This window comes from Schistocerca piceifrons, chromosome 11 (assembly GCF_021461385.2).
Source record: "Schistocerca piceifrons isolate TAMUIC-IGC-003096 chromosome 11, iqSchPice1.1, whole genome shotgun sequence".
Taxonomy (NCBI): Eukaryota; Metazoa; Arthropoda; class Insecta; order Orthoptera; family Acrididae; genus Schistocerca; species Schistocerca piceifrons.
In genome coordinates, this window is record NC_060148.1 from 136625941 (window position 1) to 136641983 (window position 16043).

Genomic DNA, 16043 nt, shown 5'->3' on the forward strand with positions numbered 1-16043 from the left:
AATACCAATACTATTCATTAATTCACTATTACTTCAATATGCTCACAAGGCTCTGATTCAGATGATAAATTATTGAAGTAGAAATAAGACTGTAAATTATCGTCATATTACTGTGGTTACTCATCATTAGGACCAACAATAAGACAGCAGTCTGTCATTCCATTTATCTTGCTTTCAGTATTGTTGTGCATAGATTATTCTAGCTCTGTTCAGGAACTTTCTCTTCGTGTCTTCAGTTGACCATTCACTGACCAGTGCAAAGCATGGTGGCCTTGGCCACAAAACCTCCCTCCTCCTGGAGATATCTCTCACTTTCACTTCAAGGAACCTTGCTCCCCTACCATAATGCACTCTGGTATGCTTTGTTCTCATAACCTCACTGGCCTAAAGTCCTACTATCTAGTATCTTCATGAGCCTTGTAGCTAAATGCACTAAACTTCATACTGCACACACAAATGTTCGATCTCTGCAACCTCATCATAACAAAGTCTGTCACATATTTCAAGAAATGGACCTACATCTGATACTTCTGTCAGAGATGTGGCTCCAACCAAGTATGTCCACAAGTTCTGTAAATTGGGAAGACTACATCTTTTTAAGACACAACAGATGTAACTGACAACTGGGTGGAGTAGGGGCATACACATGCTCTGATTTATCATATAATATACTTACACACATCCAACAATCATGAAGATACACAAGAGGAATATGTTCATAGAGATCACATCCATTAACAGAAAGTCACCAATGTGTGTCCTCTACAAACGTCCTGAAGTACCCAGGTTTGGCTGCTTTAACTTGCTCTTTGAACTGACATGGGAGCATATAATTACGCTCCACCCAGATCTTCCTCTTTTCTCAAAATTCTTACAAGGTGAAGGCTTCTTAAATTTCCTTTCCATGGAACTCACTATAGCAGAAAGCTATCTTGTGCATTTATAAATCATTTTTATACCTGCCACTACTATTGTTGTCATTACTACTGTTACCACCACCAAATCAGTGGCAACAGCTGTAATCCTACTAGTACTGTCATTATTAACTTTATTAGATCATAGTCAGTATTACTTACATTGCCACTTAAGACACTCATATCATTTCAATACTATTTGTCATATTAAAATTGTTGTTTCTTAGGTAACTATGATGTATGTGGGAAACCCTGGTCCAATGCAAAAGAGACCTGATGGGCCTTGTCAGAATAGGATAAATAAATAAATATGTCTTGGTGATTGGATGATCTCTCCTCGATATTTAATGTATCTTGTGACACTTCATCATACCAAGTTATAATGGAGAGACTATCTGTAGGCTTCCTGTCCATTACTGAGTTTTCTCGCAGATGATTTGTAGACTAGTTTTCTTTGACATTTTGTGAAGCTTCTCCAGGACAAGTTTTGCTTCTATACAGTATCTTACAATAGTCAGTGTCTACATAAGCCATACACATGTTAATTCTCTGCTCTTTTTTAATTTCGATTTGGATTCCCTTATCTCCTTCCCCTATGTCTTCATAACTTTTTTCAGAATTATTTTAAATTGGAGTGGATCATGGATCTCTGGCTGCACACTGTTGTGCATTTCAAATACTTCTTAAATTTCTCCAATCAGTTTAATGTCTAGTGTTGTACCCATTTATGTCTATTGGATAAATGCCACTGTTTTCCTGTCAATTTTGGATTCCTCTGACATACTGAATCAAGTCTTTTTCTGTCAAATCATAAGCCATTCTGACACTTGGCATAAGTTGCCACAGTATTTACACATCGTCATCTTTGCAAAATTGACTTTGGTTCCCATATCTGTTCTCTACACAATTGCGTTTGCAAAATCGTGCCTTATACTCTCCTGTTAATAGGCCTACTTGTTCATCCAGTTGCCTTCACAGAGCTTTTTAAGGAATTTTAGACATAACTGGATGCAGTGAAATTCCCTGTAATTATTCAGACTGGTTTTATCTCATTTTTATGAAGAGGATCAATTTATGCTCATTTCCACTCTTCAGTAATTTTTTCACTTTTACAAATGTTTAACATAATTCCGCCAGTTGTTTGTGTGAGATTACTGTTGCTCAGAATCCGTATCTCCATACTACTTCTATGAGTTTCTGTCTTGTGCACATGACTTGTTATTTAGCAAAGTACTGATTTCCTTCAGTTCCTCAACAGATGATTTTTAATCAGAATTGTTTTGTTTCCAAAACTCATTGTTCTTTCAGAGGCACACAGTCGAGAACTGAGCGAAAGTAATAGACAAAAATTGTTATTTTTATGTTTGTTTCAAGTGACCCAGTTTACACTTTTTTATAGCCTTGAACATTTGTTTGTATAATTTCAAGAATTCCTGTCATTTTCTGCGGTTTGTTACCATTTAAAGTTTCCAATGCTTTTTCCCTCGCATCTACTAGACCCTGATCATAGGCAATGTTCCACTACCTGTGTTCTCTCTTCCTTTGTGGTTAGCATAATCTGGTTTTCAGTATGTCTGCAAGTTTCTTGCAATTCATGGTATATGATTGAATAATTTGTTGAAAAATGGATTAATGATGAGTGATTTATTCATGTGTGTTTCTTTCCTGACAGGTTGAAATATAGTGTTTGTATGCAAGAGACGCTGAAGTGACTACAAAATTCCTCTCTTGTTCTTACACTGAGAATTTTTGTATCCTTACTGGTTGTAACAACAGGGTCTATCTGAAACTCACATAAAGCGAAGTTCAGAAAATTCGATTTTTGTAGCTTCCTTGCAGGTTTAAATTGTGTGGTAGTGATTTTGATCTCATTTTCCCAGCTTTATTTCACCATTTTCATATATTCTCTTTTGAACTCCGGTTTTCCCAAATTTTTTTGTTGGAACATACGCATGCTTGACAATGTGACATCCCACCAGTCAGACACTGAAGCAATTCAGTGGCATGCTTCTAGATTTGCTACTATTAGCTTTGATAGCACACACATGTTATGGATATGGTTCAGGTACTCAAACAGGAATCCTTGGAGGGCAGATGACATTCTTTTTGAGTCAATGTTGAGAAAATTTTGGGAACTGGCATTTGAGGCATACTGCAGATGTAAATGTTGATCAGTGTGTATTGTAAAGGAAACATAATGAAAGTTTGTGTGTCTGATTCGTACACTAATATTTGCCTATAATATAATGCATCAAACTTTGTGTATCCTCTGTAACTGTCAGAGATAGACAGAGCTATATTTTTCTGTTTACTGTTTTTTCATCTAGTATCTTTTGTTACTTCTGAAATCATCTGTTTGTGTATACTGAAACAGAAAACTATTAATAGGATTTAGTGATTGTAATATTCTAGAAGTCAGAGTTTAGATATGTACCAATAAATTGTGAGTTTTGACATAACAATGGGAAGACATCAATTATGTAGGGTTGCTGTTGGGTAGTATACAGTCATCGATGGTGAACTTGTAAACATAGACAAATACTTTTTCCTGGTGCACTGTGGATTGTAAAGATAGTGGACAAAATGGAATTATGCATTCCAGATTAATTTTCCCCACAATACCACGAAGGCAGCAACATGGAAATGATGCAGAGGCACGTTTACTAATGGAAGATTTTATGAAGCAGAATGCCAACAACTGAGTTAACAGTCCAAGGTGTCGATCTACCTCTTATTGTGAACTGACGTAATGTGGGAAAATATCAGAGCAGTGACAGTAAAGGAACACATTTGCTAAATGAATTGATTTCAATATTGAACACATCCTCCAAAGTGAATACCATATGCAAAAACTACTATGCCTGTGCCCCATAGAAAATTATTATTACACCATGCATATACAACAGAATGAAGCCTAACAAACAAATGCTTAATTTGGGAAGAGAAAATGTGATGCAGGAACCAGTTATGCTAGATTCACTCTTTTTTTATATACCATATCCACTGTCCCTAGTATGATCATTTTTTTCCTTGACTGGTACGCTTGCACAATCACCAGACAATGTGCCTGAGGGTCCCTTACAGACACCACAAAGGCAAGAGAAATTAGGGCTTGTATGGAGGCAACGGGACAGTTGCCTTTTCCCCGTTCTGCTTGTAAACAGGAAAGGGAAGGAAATGACTAACAGTGGTGGAACATACCCACCGCCATGCACTGTATAGTGTCTTGCATAGTAAGTCTTTGGATTTAGGTTTTTCAGTACTCTACCTTATATTCCCCAATATTAGTTATGTCTTATTCCTGTGAGACGTTTATGAATCTAACCATCCACTTTCTCTTACGCAAGGTGGACAAAATTAATACCACAACATTTTATTTACTGGATTAAATTTTATGCTTCATACAAGCAGACCTTATCAAAGCTGTAAGTTGCGCCAAGAAGATAATTTATTTGAATCTGCTGTGACTTCTACGGTGAGGTAATACACGGATTTATCTGCATAGGTTCTAGAGTTTTTCTGTGACTGACAAATCTATAAGTAATTCAACACCTACGATTGAGGTAGCCATACTGTAACTATTCTAAGATCAATGTAGCAAGGGTGATCTATCACATACAAATAGTATCACACTTCATACCTTTGGCACCTTTGAAAATTTTTGGTTCAAACTGACAAATATCAATTATTCACTGAAGAGATCAATCATGTACAATGTATTCTTCTGCAATCCATGCATCATAAGTTACTGAAAGGAAGAATATTTTTCAAATGATCTGCACTCTCGTGGTTTAAACTTACACAAAATGTTTAACATCCAGAAGGGTCACTGAAAATATGGTTAAAAACATTGTTACAAATTCTGTTCAGCTTCTATTCAGAACAATAATCAAATAACAGTTGCTAATCCACATCAAGTGGAATAGTTCAACAGTAGTGTAAAATTATTAATTGCATTTATCTCAAGAAAAGTCATAACATGTGCCTGTCTCACAGTAATGCATTCCTTACATTAAGCAATTACACAAATACATTTTTACCACCCTACATGCAATAAATCAGAGATGCAAATGCTTACTGCATTCTCAGTTTTACACACCTCCAAATTTAGTTCAGGATCCTCCTTGATAAAATCATTTGGATGAGAGATTCCCAAGTTATCTTCAAGACACTGAAAGAAAGAAAAAACTCTCAGTTAAAAATGCTTATACCCTTCTGTACTTATGACATGGCTCTCAATACTTTTTTTATAAATATGATACACGTTTTCAGAGATTTGTATCATGTATACACAAAAAATTTAAAAAAAATATATTTTAATGAGCAGCTATTCTGCCAACATGCATCTCCATAATTTCACACTGTGCCATACTGCACTAATTTTACACATAATCAGTCATTACACAGCATACTTCACGGTGCTTACTGAGCCCTATCCTTCCTTTGGTAACCTGACAGTTTGCCCGTAGCAAGAAGAAGAGAGTATGCTTACTCCCTGTGCATTAACATAGTAGGATTGGAAAGGCTGTGAGCCCGAGAACTACAATGAAATGAATACCCCCTAGCTCCATACAGGCATTGATATAAGTCAACAGGGACAGCTGAAAATATGTGCCCTGATCAGGACTTGAACCTAGGATATCCTGCATACATGGCAGATGCTCTACCAATCTGTGCCACCAAGGACACAAATGATAGTGTGACTGAAGGGACTTATCTCTGGCATGCCTACCACAAGACCCACATTCCCAACCTATTGTCCCACACTATATTCATAGTGCCCCTACCCACTATACTCATTACTTGGCTTTTTGCCAGTTCCTGTAAGACTTCGGGCACTGTTTGTGCATCCACACAGAAGAAGATGGTCGAATAGCTAGTTAGCCCTTTCGGACATGTCTGCAAGAACAGGTACCATCTTCATATACCCAAGAACTACGAGTAGCACTGTCACTTGAGACTCAAGCTGACATGTAATCGGGTGGCATTTGTTGCTTCTGCCTCAACTTATTTTGAGAGTTTGTTTACGGACTTGTGAGTGAATGGTTAAGAGTTGAAGGCTGTGATTATAAAGAGGTGTTGAGAGTTATAGTTACTGGTATTTATAGAAGAAAACGAACAAAACATGTCCACGCTTTTCGATCCAGTGAACCGATGTGGCTGAAGAGAAACTGAAGGTAAATATTTTGTAGCTCTCCAAAAATTTTCAAAATGGTTGACAGGAATTCCTTGGAAAGACAATTTGACTCCGAGTTGTTTTGTGTGTGATTCACATTTCAGTGAGGAACAACAAACGTTTATCATCAGTAAATAAGTTGAAATTGTAAGACAAGTACGGTCTTTTAAAACCAGAGCGGCTCAGTGGTTCCTCGTGTATTTCCCAGTTTACTGAAATATCTGTCGAAAATATTACACAAAAGAAAATCGTCCGTCACGCACTCGCTAAAGGGAAGCTGTGGAAGGAAGACAGTAAACAAGCTGCAGTTTCAATGTCTGCCAGTGCTTCCTCTGCTAAAGGAAATGTAGGGTGCAGATCAGTACTGAACGGAATAGTAATCACATGAAAACAATGTTGATGTGCCAGGAACTGGAAATTGTCCGATTACGTGATAAATTACGTGATAAATTAAGGACAGCAAATGCCAAAATCAATCTCTTCCAGAAGCAAGTCTCAGATGAAAACCATAAGATGGCTCAGTCGAATGTCCTACATCATTGTACACTCAGTAAAAACAGAAAACCATATTTGCCACTATGTTAAAGATATGCCAATTTAAAAACAGCAAGAGAATGCACTATGTGATGTGACAATGAATTTACTCTGGATAGCATGCCCTTGAAAATTAGAAGCTCAAAGGATATAGACATGGTTTGAGGCATGCATTGTTGCAACAATCTTCTGAAACATCTCCAAAAGTAAATAAACTCAAATGCTCATGTGAAATTAACCAAGAGGCTGTAGAACAATTAAGAATTACTTTCGGATGCGACAAAATGAAAACAAAAACATGCTGATTTTTGATGAAGTAAAACACAAGAAAAGCTACATTTCAATAACACTTTGCTGAAAGTTTGTTTCGTCAATTTATGGGTATATACGTCAGACAATTGTAGTAATAACTTTGCCTATCAGTGCTATGGTGATCCTATCTGTTGCTCTGATGCATAATCGTATTCACCCTATTTTAGTGTACTCGAGTCACAATGCCACTCCCAGTGATGTCTAGCATATACTGATTCAAGTAATTATCCAGCTAGAGCAAGCCAGAATGACACTTGTTGCATTCACTTCTTATGGCGCAGTACACAACTGAATAAAGAGGTCCAGCAGTGTCTAGGAATTACTGGCATAAAAACTGAAGTTCCTTGCTCAACATCAAATGCAGTTGACAAGACCGGAAGAATATGGGCATTTTCGTACGCTATTCGTGTCATAAATTGAATAAAAAGTGGTTGATATGATAAAAGTGATGTACTTTTTAACGATGGCATCGTTAACTACAATTATCGACCAGATAGTTCTCCAGAATCTACAGGATCATTCATTAGATAGATAAATAACTTAGTGGACACACTTTTATTCTCTTGCTGATGCTTTGCACAAAACGCTCGGGCTCACAAACAGTTAATGAAATGGGAAGGCATTCTAGCAAATACAGTAAAAGCTTTTGTTCTGAAAGAACACACTGGCGCTAAGAGTAACCACTAATAGTACCTTCGGAATACCTAAATACTTATGGAAAAAAGGTTGCATTCCTCTCCCAACAGCAGCATCATTTCGGTATCTCTACGTCTCCGAGTTGAAAATCGTCACCCATCAGTAGAACTACTTCTGCTCAGACAAGTTACAATTTGCTTGGCAGTACATTCTGTAGAACTTTCATTGTCTCTTGCAGAAACTGAACATAAATGTGAATTTTCGTTGATGTTTTACGTAAGACAAACACAGATGTTAGCTGGATATTTGCAACAAAAGCACTAATACAGGGTTTTGGAGCAGAAAACGTATTTGAAAAAACCCTCTGTATTCCACTTAGTATCTAAGATCCACAATGTAAGTCAGTCTGCTGATTTTTCCATTGTAACACATACTTCTGTGGGTCACAAGCAGGGCGGAGGTGGGAGGGCACATAGCGAGGGGCAAGGGCGGCGGCAGGCGAGGGCGAGGGCGAGCGCGGAGGGCGAGGGGGAGGGCGGAGGGCGGAGGGGGAGGGCGGAGGGCGGAGGGCGAGGGGGAGGGCGGAGGGCGAGGGGGAGGGCGGAGGGCGAGGGGGAGGGCGGAGGGCGAGGGGGCGAGGGGGAGGGCGGAGGGCGAGGGGGAGGGCGGAGGGCGAGGGGGAGGGCGGAGGGCGAGGGGGAGGGCGGAGGGCGAGGGGGAGGGCGGAGGGCGAGGGGGAGGGCGGAGGGCGAGGGGGAGGGCGAGGGGGAGGGCGGAGGGCGAGGGGGAGGGCGGAGGGCGAGGGGGAGGGCGGAGGGCGAGGGGGAGGGCGGAGGGCGAGGGGGAGGGCGGAGGGCGGAGGGGGAGGGCGGAGGGGGGAGGGGGAGGGCGGAGGGGGGAGGGGGAGGGGGGATGGGGAGGGGGAGGGCGGAGGGGGAGGGCGGAGGGGGAGGGGGAGGGCGGATGGGGAGGGGGAGGGCGGATGGGGAGGGGGAGGGCGGATGGGGAGGGGGAGGGCGGATGGGGAGGGGGAGGGCGGATGGGGAGGGGGAGGGCGGATGGGGAGGGGGAGGGCGGATGGGGAGGGGGAGGGCGGATGGGGAGGGGGAGGGCGGATGGGGAGGGGGAGGGCGGATGGGGAGGGGGAGGGCGGATGGGGAGGGGGAGGGCGGATGGGGAGGGGGAGGGCGGATGGGGAGGGGGAGGGCGGATGGGGAGGGGGAGGGCGGATGGGGAGGGGGAGGGCGGATGGGGAGGGGGAGGGCGGATGGGGAGGGGGAGGGCGGATGGGGAGGGGGAGGGCGGATGGGGAGGGGGGAGGGCGGATGGGGAGGGGGAGGGCGGATGGGGAGGGGGAGGGCGGATGGGGAGGGGGAGGGCGGATGGGGAGGGGGAGGGCGGATGGGGAGGGGGAGGGCGGATGGGGAGGGGGAGGGCGGATGGGGAGGGGGAGGGCGGATGGGGAGGGGGAGGGCGGATGGGGAGGGGGAGGGCGGATGGGGAGGGGGAGGGCGGATGGGGAGGGGGAGGGCGGATGGGGAGGGGGAGGGCGGATGGGGAGGGGGAGGGCGGATGGGGAGGGGGAGGGCGGATGGGGAGGGGGAGGGCGGATGGGGAGGGGGAGGGCGGATGGGGAGGGGGAGGGCGGATGGGGAGGGGGAGGGCGGATGGGGAGGGGGAGGGCGGATGGGGAGGGGGAGGGCGGATGGGGAGGGGGAGGGCGGATGGGGAGGGGGAGGGCGGATGGGGAGGGGGAGGGCGGATGGGGAGGGGGAGGGCGGATGGGGAGGGGGAGGGCGGATGGGGAGGGGGAGGGCGGATGGGGAGGGGGAGGGCAGATGGGGAGGGGGAGGGCAGATGGGGAGGGGGAGGGCAGATGGGGAGGGGGAGGGCGGATGGGGAGGGGGAGGGCGGATGGGGAGGGGGAGGGCGGATGGGGAGGGGGAGGGCGGATGGGGAGGGGGAGGGCGGATGGGGAGGGGGAGGGCGGATGGGGAGGGGGAGGGCGGATGGGGAGGGGGAGGGCGGATGGGGAGGGCGGATGGGGAGGGGGAAGGCGGATGGGGAGGGGGAGGGCGGATGGGGAGGGGGAGGGCGGATGGGGAGGGGGAGGGCGGATGGGGAGGGGGAGGGGGAGGGCGGATGGGGAGGGGGAGGGGGAGGGCGGATGGGGAGGGGGAGGGGGAGGGCGGATGGGGAGGGGGAGGGGGAGGGCGGATGGGGAGGGGGAGGGGGAGGGCGGAGGGGGAGGGGGAGGGCGGATGGGGAGGGGGAGGGGGAGGGCAGATGGGGAGGGGGAGGGGGAGGGCGGATGGGGAGGGGGAGGGGGAGGGCGGATGGGGAGGGGGAGGGCGGATGGGGAGGGGGAGGGCGGATGGGGAGGGGGAGGGCGGATGGGGAGGGGGAGGGCGGATGGGGAGGGGGAGGGCGGATGGGGAGGGGGAGGGCGGATGGGGAGGGGGAGGGCGGATGGGGAGGGGGAGGGCGGATGGGGAGGGGGAGGGCGGATGGGGAGGGGGAGGGCGGATGGGGAGGGGGAGGGGGAGGGCGGATGGGGAGGGGGAGGGCGGATGGGGAGGGGGAGGGCGGATGGGGAGGGGGAGGGCGGATGGGGAGGGGGAGTGGTAGAGGGTGGGGGGAATGGGGATGGAGGGGAGGGTGAATGGGGAGGGGGAGTGGTAGAGGGTGGGGGGATTGGGGATGGAGGGGGAGGGTGAATGGGGAGGGGGAGTGGTAGAGGGTGGGAGGAATGGGGATGGAGGGGGAGGGGAAGTGTGAAAGTGTTTCGCCTCTTTTCCACGTGTTAACACTTCATTAATAATGGTAATAAAAGTGAGATAAGGACAAACATATGGACAAACAACTATAACAAAGTACTTCCTTAATAAACCGAAAATAACTCCACTGTACGAACATGAGCTCAGTGAAGTTATTTTGTCTACTCACACAATAGAATTAGACAATAAATGCTGGGGAGGTATAGTTTGTGTAAATTGAAATGCAAGCAGCACTCATGCTGATGGAATTTCCACTTTCCACAAGAAGGCTACAACTTCCATACAGCACGACAGAATCAATTTCACCTCTGACAGCATAGAACAGTCTAGGAAGATTTTCAGTGACTCTGTCTGTGTGTGTTTCTTGTGTTAATGTCATTAGTAACTGATATCAGCTTTTCATTAAGTCTTGCCGCATTCTGTGGAAAATAAATGGCCTCCAGGCATGTCTGCAGACTGTGGTACTGCACTCTTCATAGGTAGATTGTGGACAGCTTAATAACTTTTTGAGACAACCTTTGGGTTCTTCTTGTGACGTAGCAGGGTAGATGGAATGGGGAATCACCACCTTTATCTTCAGGTTGCAGACCTGTGAAGGAAGGAAGAGCAGGAACATAATCTGGCTATCTATCTGTCCTTTGCTTCTACTCCCAATATCTTGCCATCATCCTGTTGCGCTCCCAGAACGCGATTTATCCTGTAATATGGCTGTACTACACTTACATGTGGTACACAAATTTGTTTTTAAACCTTCCATTTAAAGATAATTAATTTCGTATAGTTAAAGCAATATTGTTAATAATCTTGTTTTTCTATTCCCTGAAATGCGGAAGCTATTAGTCATAGATGCAAAAAGAACATTTTTAGCAAATTTCATGTAGTTTGATTCTGTATGGGGAAACATTTTTGGTCGAAACTCAATTTTTCACTTACTCAAAAAAAATCGTAAAATGTGACCTTTAAACATCACTGCCCCATCCCAAGACACACACCCTATCACTCAGGAATTTTAGCATATTGATCAGGACACTCCATCTTGGCACTGTGCAAACTTTAGTGGCTACACGGTTTTTCCCCTAATGGAACTTCTTTGGGCTTCACAGACAGGGCTATGAAAAGAGAGAGTTCAGTAGTCATTAGACAAATGAACACAGAATTCCTTAGTGTATCACCATAATTTACAGAATTCCGTACTGTTTTCACAATTTCTCACTCTGTCAAAACACCTGTTCAGTCCATGTATTGCATCCTCTATACTTTTTAAATAGTTTTCTGTAAAATATTGTCATTACTGACAATCTAAAGCATACAGCCCTGCATATGATTGAGTCCATGATTTGAAGGTATTTGTTGTAACATTATCACTAGTTTTATAGCGTTACTCTCACATAATATTTATATTGCCTTCTTTCATTTTTTCTTTTCCAACTTTTATATGGGCTGATCTGCATTTCCCATGAGAACTGACCATCTTTATCACAGAAAATAGTGATGCAGATGGTGGTTTCCATTCATTATACCAATGATGATAATGCATTCATGAGGTGCAAACAATTATGAAGAAAGTATTTGATTGATCTGCAACCACTGCCCAGTGACTGAAGTTTCTCACTTCCATGAGGTCACTTGAGGTTTTTGTCAGAACTGAAGAAATATTCCAATATTAAATATGTCTTATGACATTCCTAACACATCCCATTGTTCTTCCTCTCATTAATGTGTTGTTAAAATTGTTTTCAAATAACCAAGTGTTTCTCCCTCTCTCACATTAATTAAAGGTCTCACTGTGTTAAAAATAATGCCCCATTTGTTATAAAATAACTTTTGTTGATGGTGTTTTCATCCAAATGCAACGAAAAATTAAATCAATTAAGAAATCATTTTGTTCAGAATATGAAAGCCACACAACATTCCTGTGCGTATAAAACAAATCGGAATTTTCCTATCTCATAAGGTATCAAATACAGATTTAATTAATTATTGTATAAAAGCCAGTAATTCGAATTTGTTGCTTGCAAGTCACTTGTAATGCTGTTTATATTTTGTCACCCTATACCAGAAAAACTGCATGAATGGTCAGTCACATCCGGATAAGAATTCAAAGTTGTGGAGAGATTATCAATTTGCTCTAAATGCTCAGAAAAATATTTGTGTTTGTGTGTGTGTGTGTGTGTGGGGGGGGGGGGGGGGGGGTGAATTCGTAAGTGACCAAACTGCTGAGGTCATTGGTCTGTTCAGAAATTTTAAACTGCACTTATATAGCACACTTTGATTGGCTGGTAAAATATTGGGTAAATGCAACCAGTACACAAAGGAGACTGCTTATAAAACATTTATACAATCCATACTACAAGCCTGCTCAGGTGTGTGGCACCTGCACCACATATGATTATCACAGAATATTCAACATATACAAAGATGAGCAGCACAATGTTCACAAAGTTAGTTTGACCCATGTGACAGTGTCATGAACTGCTAAGAAATGAGACACACAGATGCTTGAAGATAGATGCAAACTATCCTATAAAAGCCTATTTACAGAGATTTAAGAACCAGCTGTAAGAGATGAATCTAGAAATATACTACATCCTATTACCTATCACTTCTCCAGGGAGTGTAAGGACAAGACTTTACTAATTACAGCATGAACAGAGTCATTTTGACAGCAATTACCCTGCACTCAATACGTGAATGGAATTGAAGAAGCCCTACTTACTGGTGTAGTAGGATGTATTGTCTGCCATATAACTCTCAGCAGATTCTGGAGAATGGATTTTTATGAGGACATGGATGTAGATGCCCTTCACTCTTTTTCCATTTTCCCTTCCATTCAACTATAATAATACAACATCACGAGCTGCGTTAGAATCTACACATCAAGTATACTGAAAGGATGTTTGTTTTACTTGCAATCAGTAGACTGCACTGCTCGCCCACCACCCCTGCAACACCTCTAGACTCAACCTATGCTAGTCCATGTCCTCTACCCATATCCCCTTCCTTGCTCTCACTTCAGCAACACACACACACACACACACACACACACACACACACACACACAGTTCCCATTCCTTCAGAGTAGTGGCATGTGAAGAACTGCTTCGCCAGTAGTCAGTAACAGTTAGGAGATACAGATAAAAGTCTAATTCTACCCCTTGAGACTACTTTTGTGTGTATGGATGGCCAGAGACTAATCTAGCAGTGCTGAGATTATCTAGGCACATCAGTTAACAATTCCCTTTGTGTATACCCTGCTTCCTCTTATTTTATTATCATTTCTCCTGATGTAGTTTGGTGTCAAAACATACTTTGGCATTCAGAGGAAAAAAGTTGGTGATTGAAATTTTGAGGAAAGAATTCAATACAAAGACAAAAGCCTTTCTTCTGTTTGCCATTTCATCTTACAACGTACACATTACACTTTCCCCCCATTTTGCAGCAATACAAAACACGCTTTCCTCCTTTGAACTTTCTCAGTCCCTTCCATAGTCCTATCTACGAAGGATCCCATACTGTACAGCAATACTCCAGGAGACAGCAGGCAAGCATGGTGTAGGTACTCTACTAGATTTGTTGCACCTTCTAAGTGGAATGCCAACAAAACACTTCAGTTCTAGTTCCCACAACATTTTTATGTGAAGTTAGGGTTTTTGTAATTTTAGTCCCTGGGTGTTTTGTTGAATCTACAATCATTAAAACTGTATGATTTATCATGTAAACCAAAATTTGGTGGAATTCTACAGTTCTGGTGTGGGGGACCTCTCACTTTCTATTGTTCGGTGTCAACTACCGCTTTCCACAGACTTCATGGCAACAATCGGCACAGAGCTGTTAACTAACTATTGAATTTTTGTCAGGTCTTTTTTTATTCAAAATATGATTGTGTACATCACTACTATTATTTTATATATTGAGGAAACAACATAGGATAGAAACAAACCATTTTATTATCAAGGATTCATACAGAAATCAATAATTTTATTTTTTGACAAGTATGAAGAATTGACATTACATAGGTTGGAAGAAATAGGTTTTCAGTGGAAATATAATGATAAAAATAATATATGTGTATTTACAGTATTACCTAAAAATGAGACTTTTGTCAATATATGAGCTTTAATGGATTGGAAATCTCAATGTACATAAAAGGGAGAAAATAAAGTAATATTTTGATATGGGAATGAAGAATGTGCCAAGACAGCTATACAACCATACATACTGGGGGAACAGAAACCAATCAAAGTTAAGCATATTTTTTGGAAAAAATGTAGCAATGTAATGTAATTAGTGATAATGCCAATCAATAATGTTAGTTTAAGCAGTGAGGAAATAACACAAGATATAAACAAATCATTTTGTGATCCACAAGGATTGTTAGAGAAATCTATGATGGCATTTAATACTAAGTAAGAAGCATGTATATTATGTACATTTGTAACAACAGGTATCGGTGGGCACTTCATTATTTTTACCATGAACTGGTACTTACAGTATTATATAAATCAGACAGGTCTGTCTACATTAACATCTTAATTCTGCAAACCACTGATGTGCATGACAGAGGTAATGTCCCACTGGCTTTTCCCCATTCTATTCACATATAGAGTGCAGAAAGAACGACTGTTTAAATGTGTTCATGAAAGCTGTAATAAATCTAATTTTGACAAGACACACATGGCAGCTATACATATGGGATTTCAGCACCAAGTGGTTGTAATTAATGAGCAGCTACTCACACACGTTCAATGTGGAATTTGATCATCATATCAAAGCAAAACTTGGTCGCTGCATTAATGGGGAATTGGTTTACACTGGAAAAAATCTGTTCCAACTTTGGACACCCCAGTGCAAAATTTGACACTGTACACTGTTTGTCTGACACTATGACATACATGCTGTCATTTGACAATCCACAATATGAGTGAACAGTGTGGCTATCAAGTGAGACTGTGGGCTGTTAATGAAACAGTTTTCTGTGAAGATCAGGATTTACAGTGCCGCACTGACACAGTGAGGACTGAGGAGAGGACCAATGTCATTAAATGGTTAAAAGGATATGATAATGAAATTATAAAACGTAAGTGAGCTTGGTGCAGCATCTGGAAGAGGGAGGCATCCTATCTGGATGGAGTAGTTGATTGTTATAATTGACCATGTGGCACATGTCCCGATCAGGGAACATGTCATGAGAACTGTTCATTCCACAGTGTCGTGTGAAGTACCTGCACTGACACTTTTCTTGATCCCTGTATCATACAGGCATTTTTTTTTTGTTTTTGCTTTGTTTGGGCCAGTTTGGCTGGACCACCAGAGCTCTAATTTGATGTGCTGCTGCAGATAAGGTGAGTACATCATTTGTTTGCAAATTATATTTACAAGCCTCAAACATGAGCGACTTATTTTCAGTTATCTGCGTGGATGCAGTTTACTTCCTAATTTATTGCATGCCTGAATACTTACCAGGCATAGTCTAGTATCCTAATAACTGGGTAGTGTACAGTTTTTCCATCTTTGGTATGAATGACTGCTCTGTCCAGATTTGAGCCTAGTTGGTGACTCCTAGCAAACAGCTCCATGTGGTGTTGGCTTTGGTCAAACAGCTTGAGGCTGTTGCCAATGGGCATCACTATGGAAGACTAGACGTCTAGTATGTCCCACACATCCACCCAATTGGTCCACTATGGTGGCCCTCCT

At 43.2% G+C, this 16043-nt stretch overlaps 1 protein-coding gene across 1 annotated transcript in view; it reads right to left on the bottom strand.

Moving 5' to 3' along the window:
* The window catches only part of LOC124720165 (zinc finger protein 431-like), a 111257-nt gene that overhangs the window by 16521 nt on the left and 78693 nt on the right, over positions 1-16043 (bottom strand). Inside the window, exon 5 of the mRNA XM_047245481.1 lies at positions 5014-5085. Coding sequence (XP_047101437.1) covers positions 5014-5085 — 72 coding nt within the window. The remainder of the gene's footprint in view (positions 1-5013; positions 5086-16043) is intronic.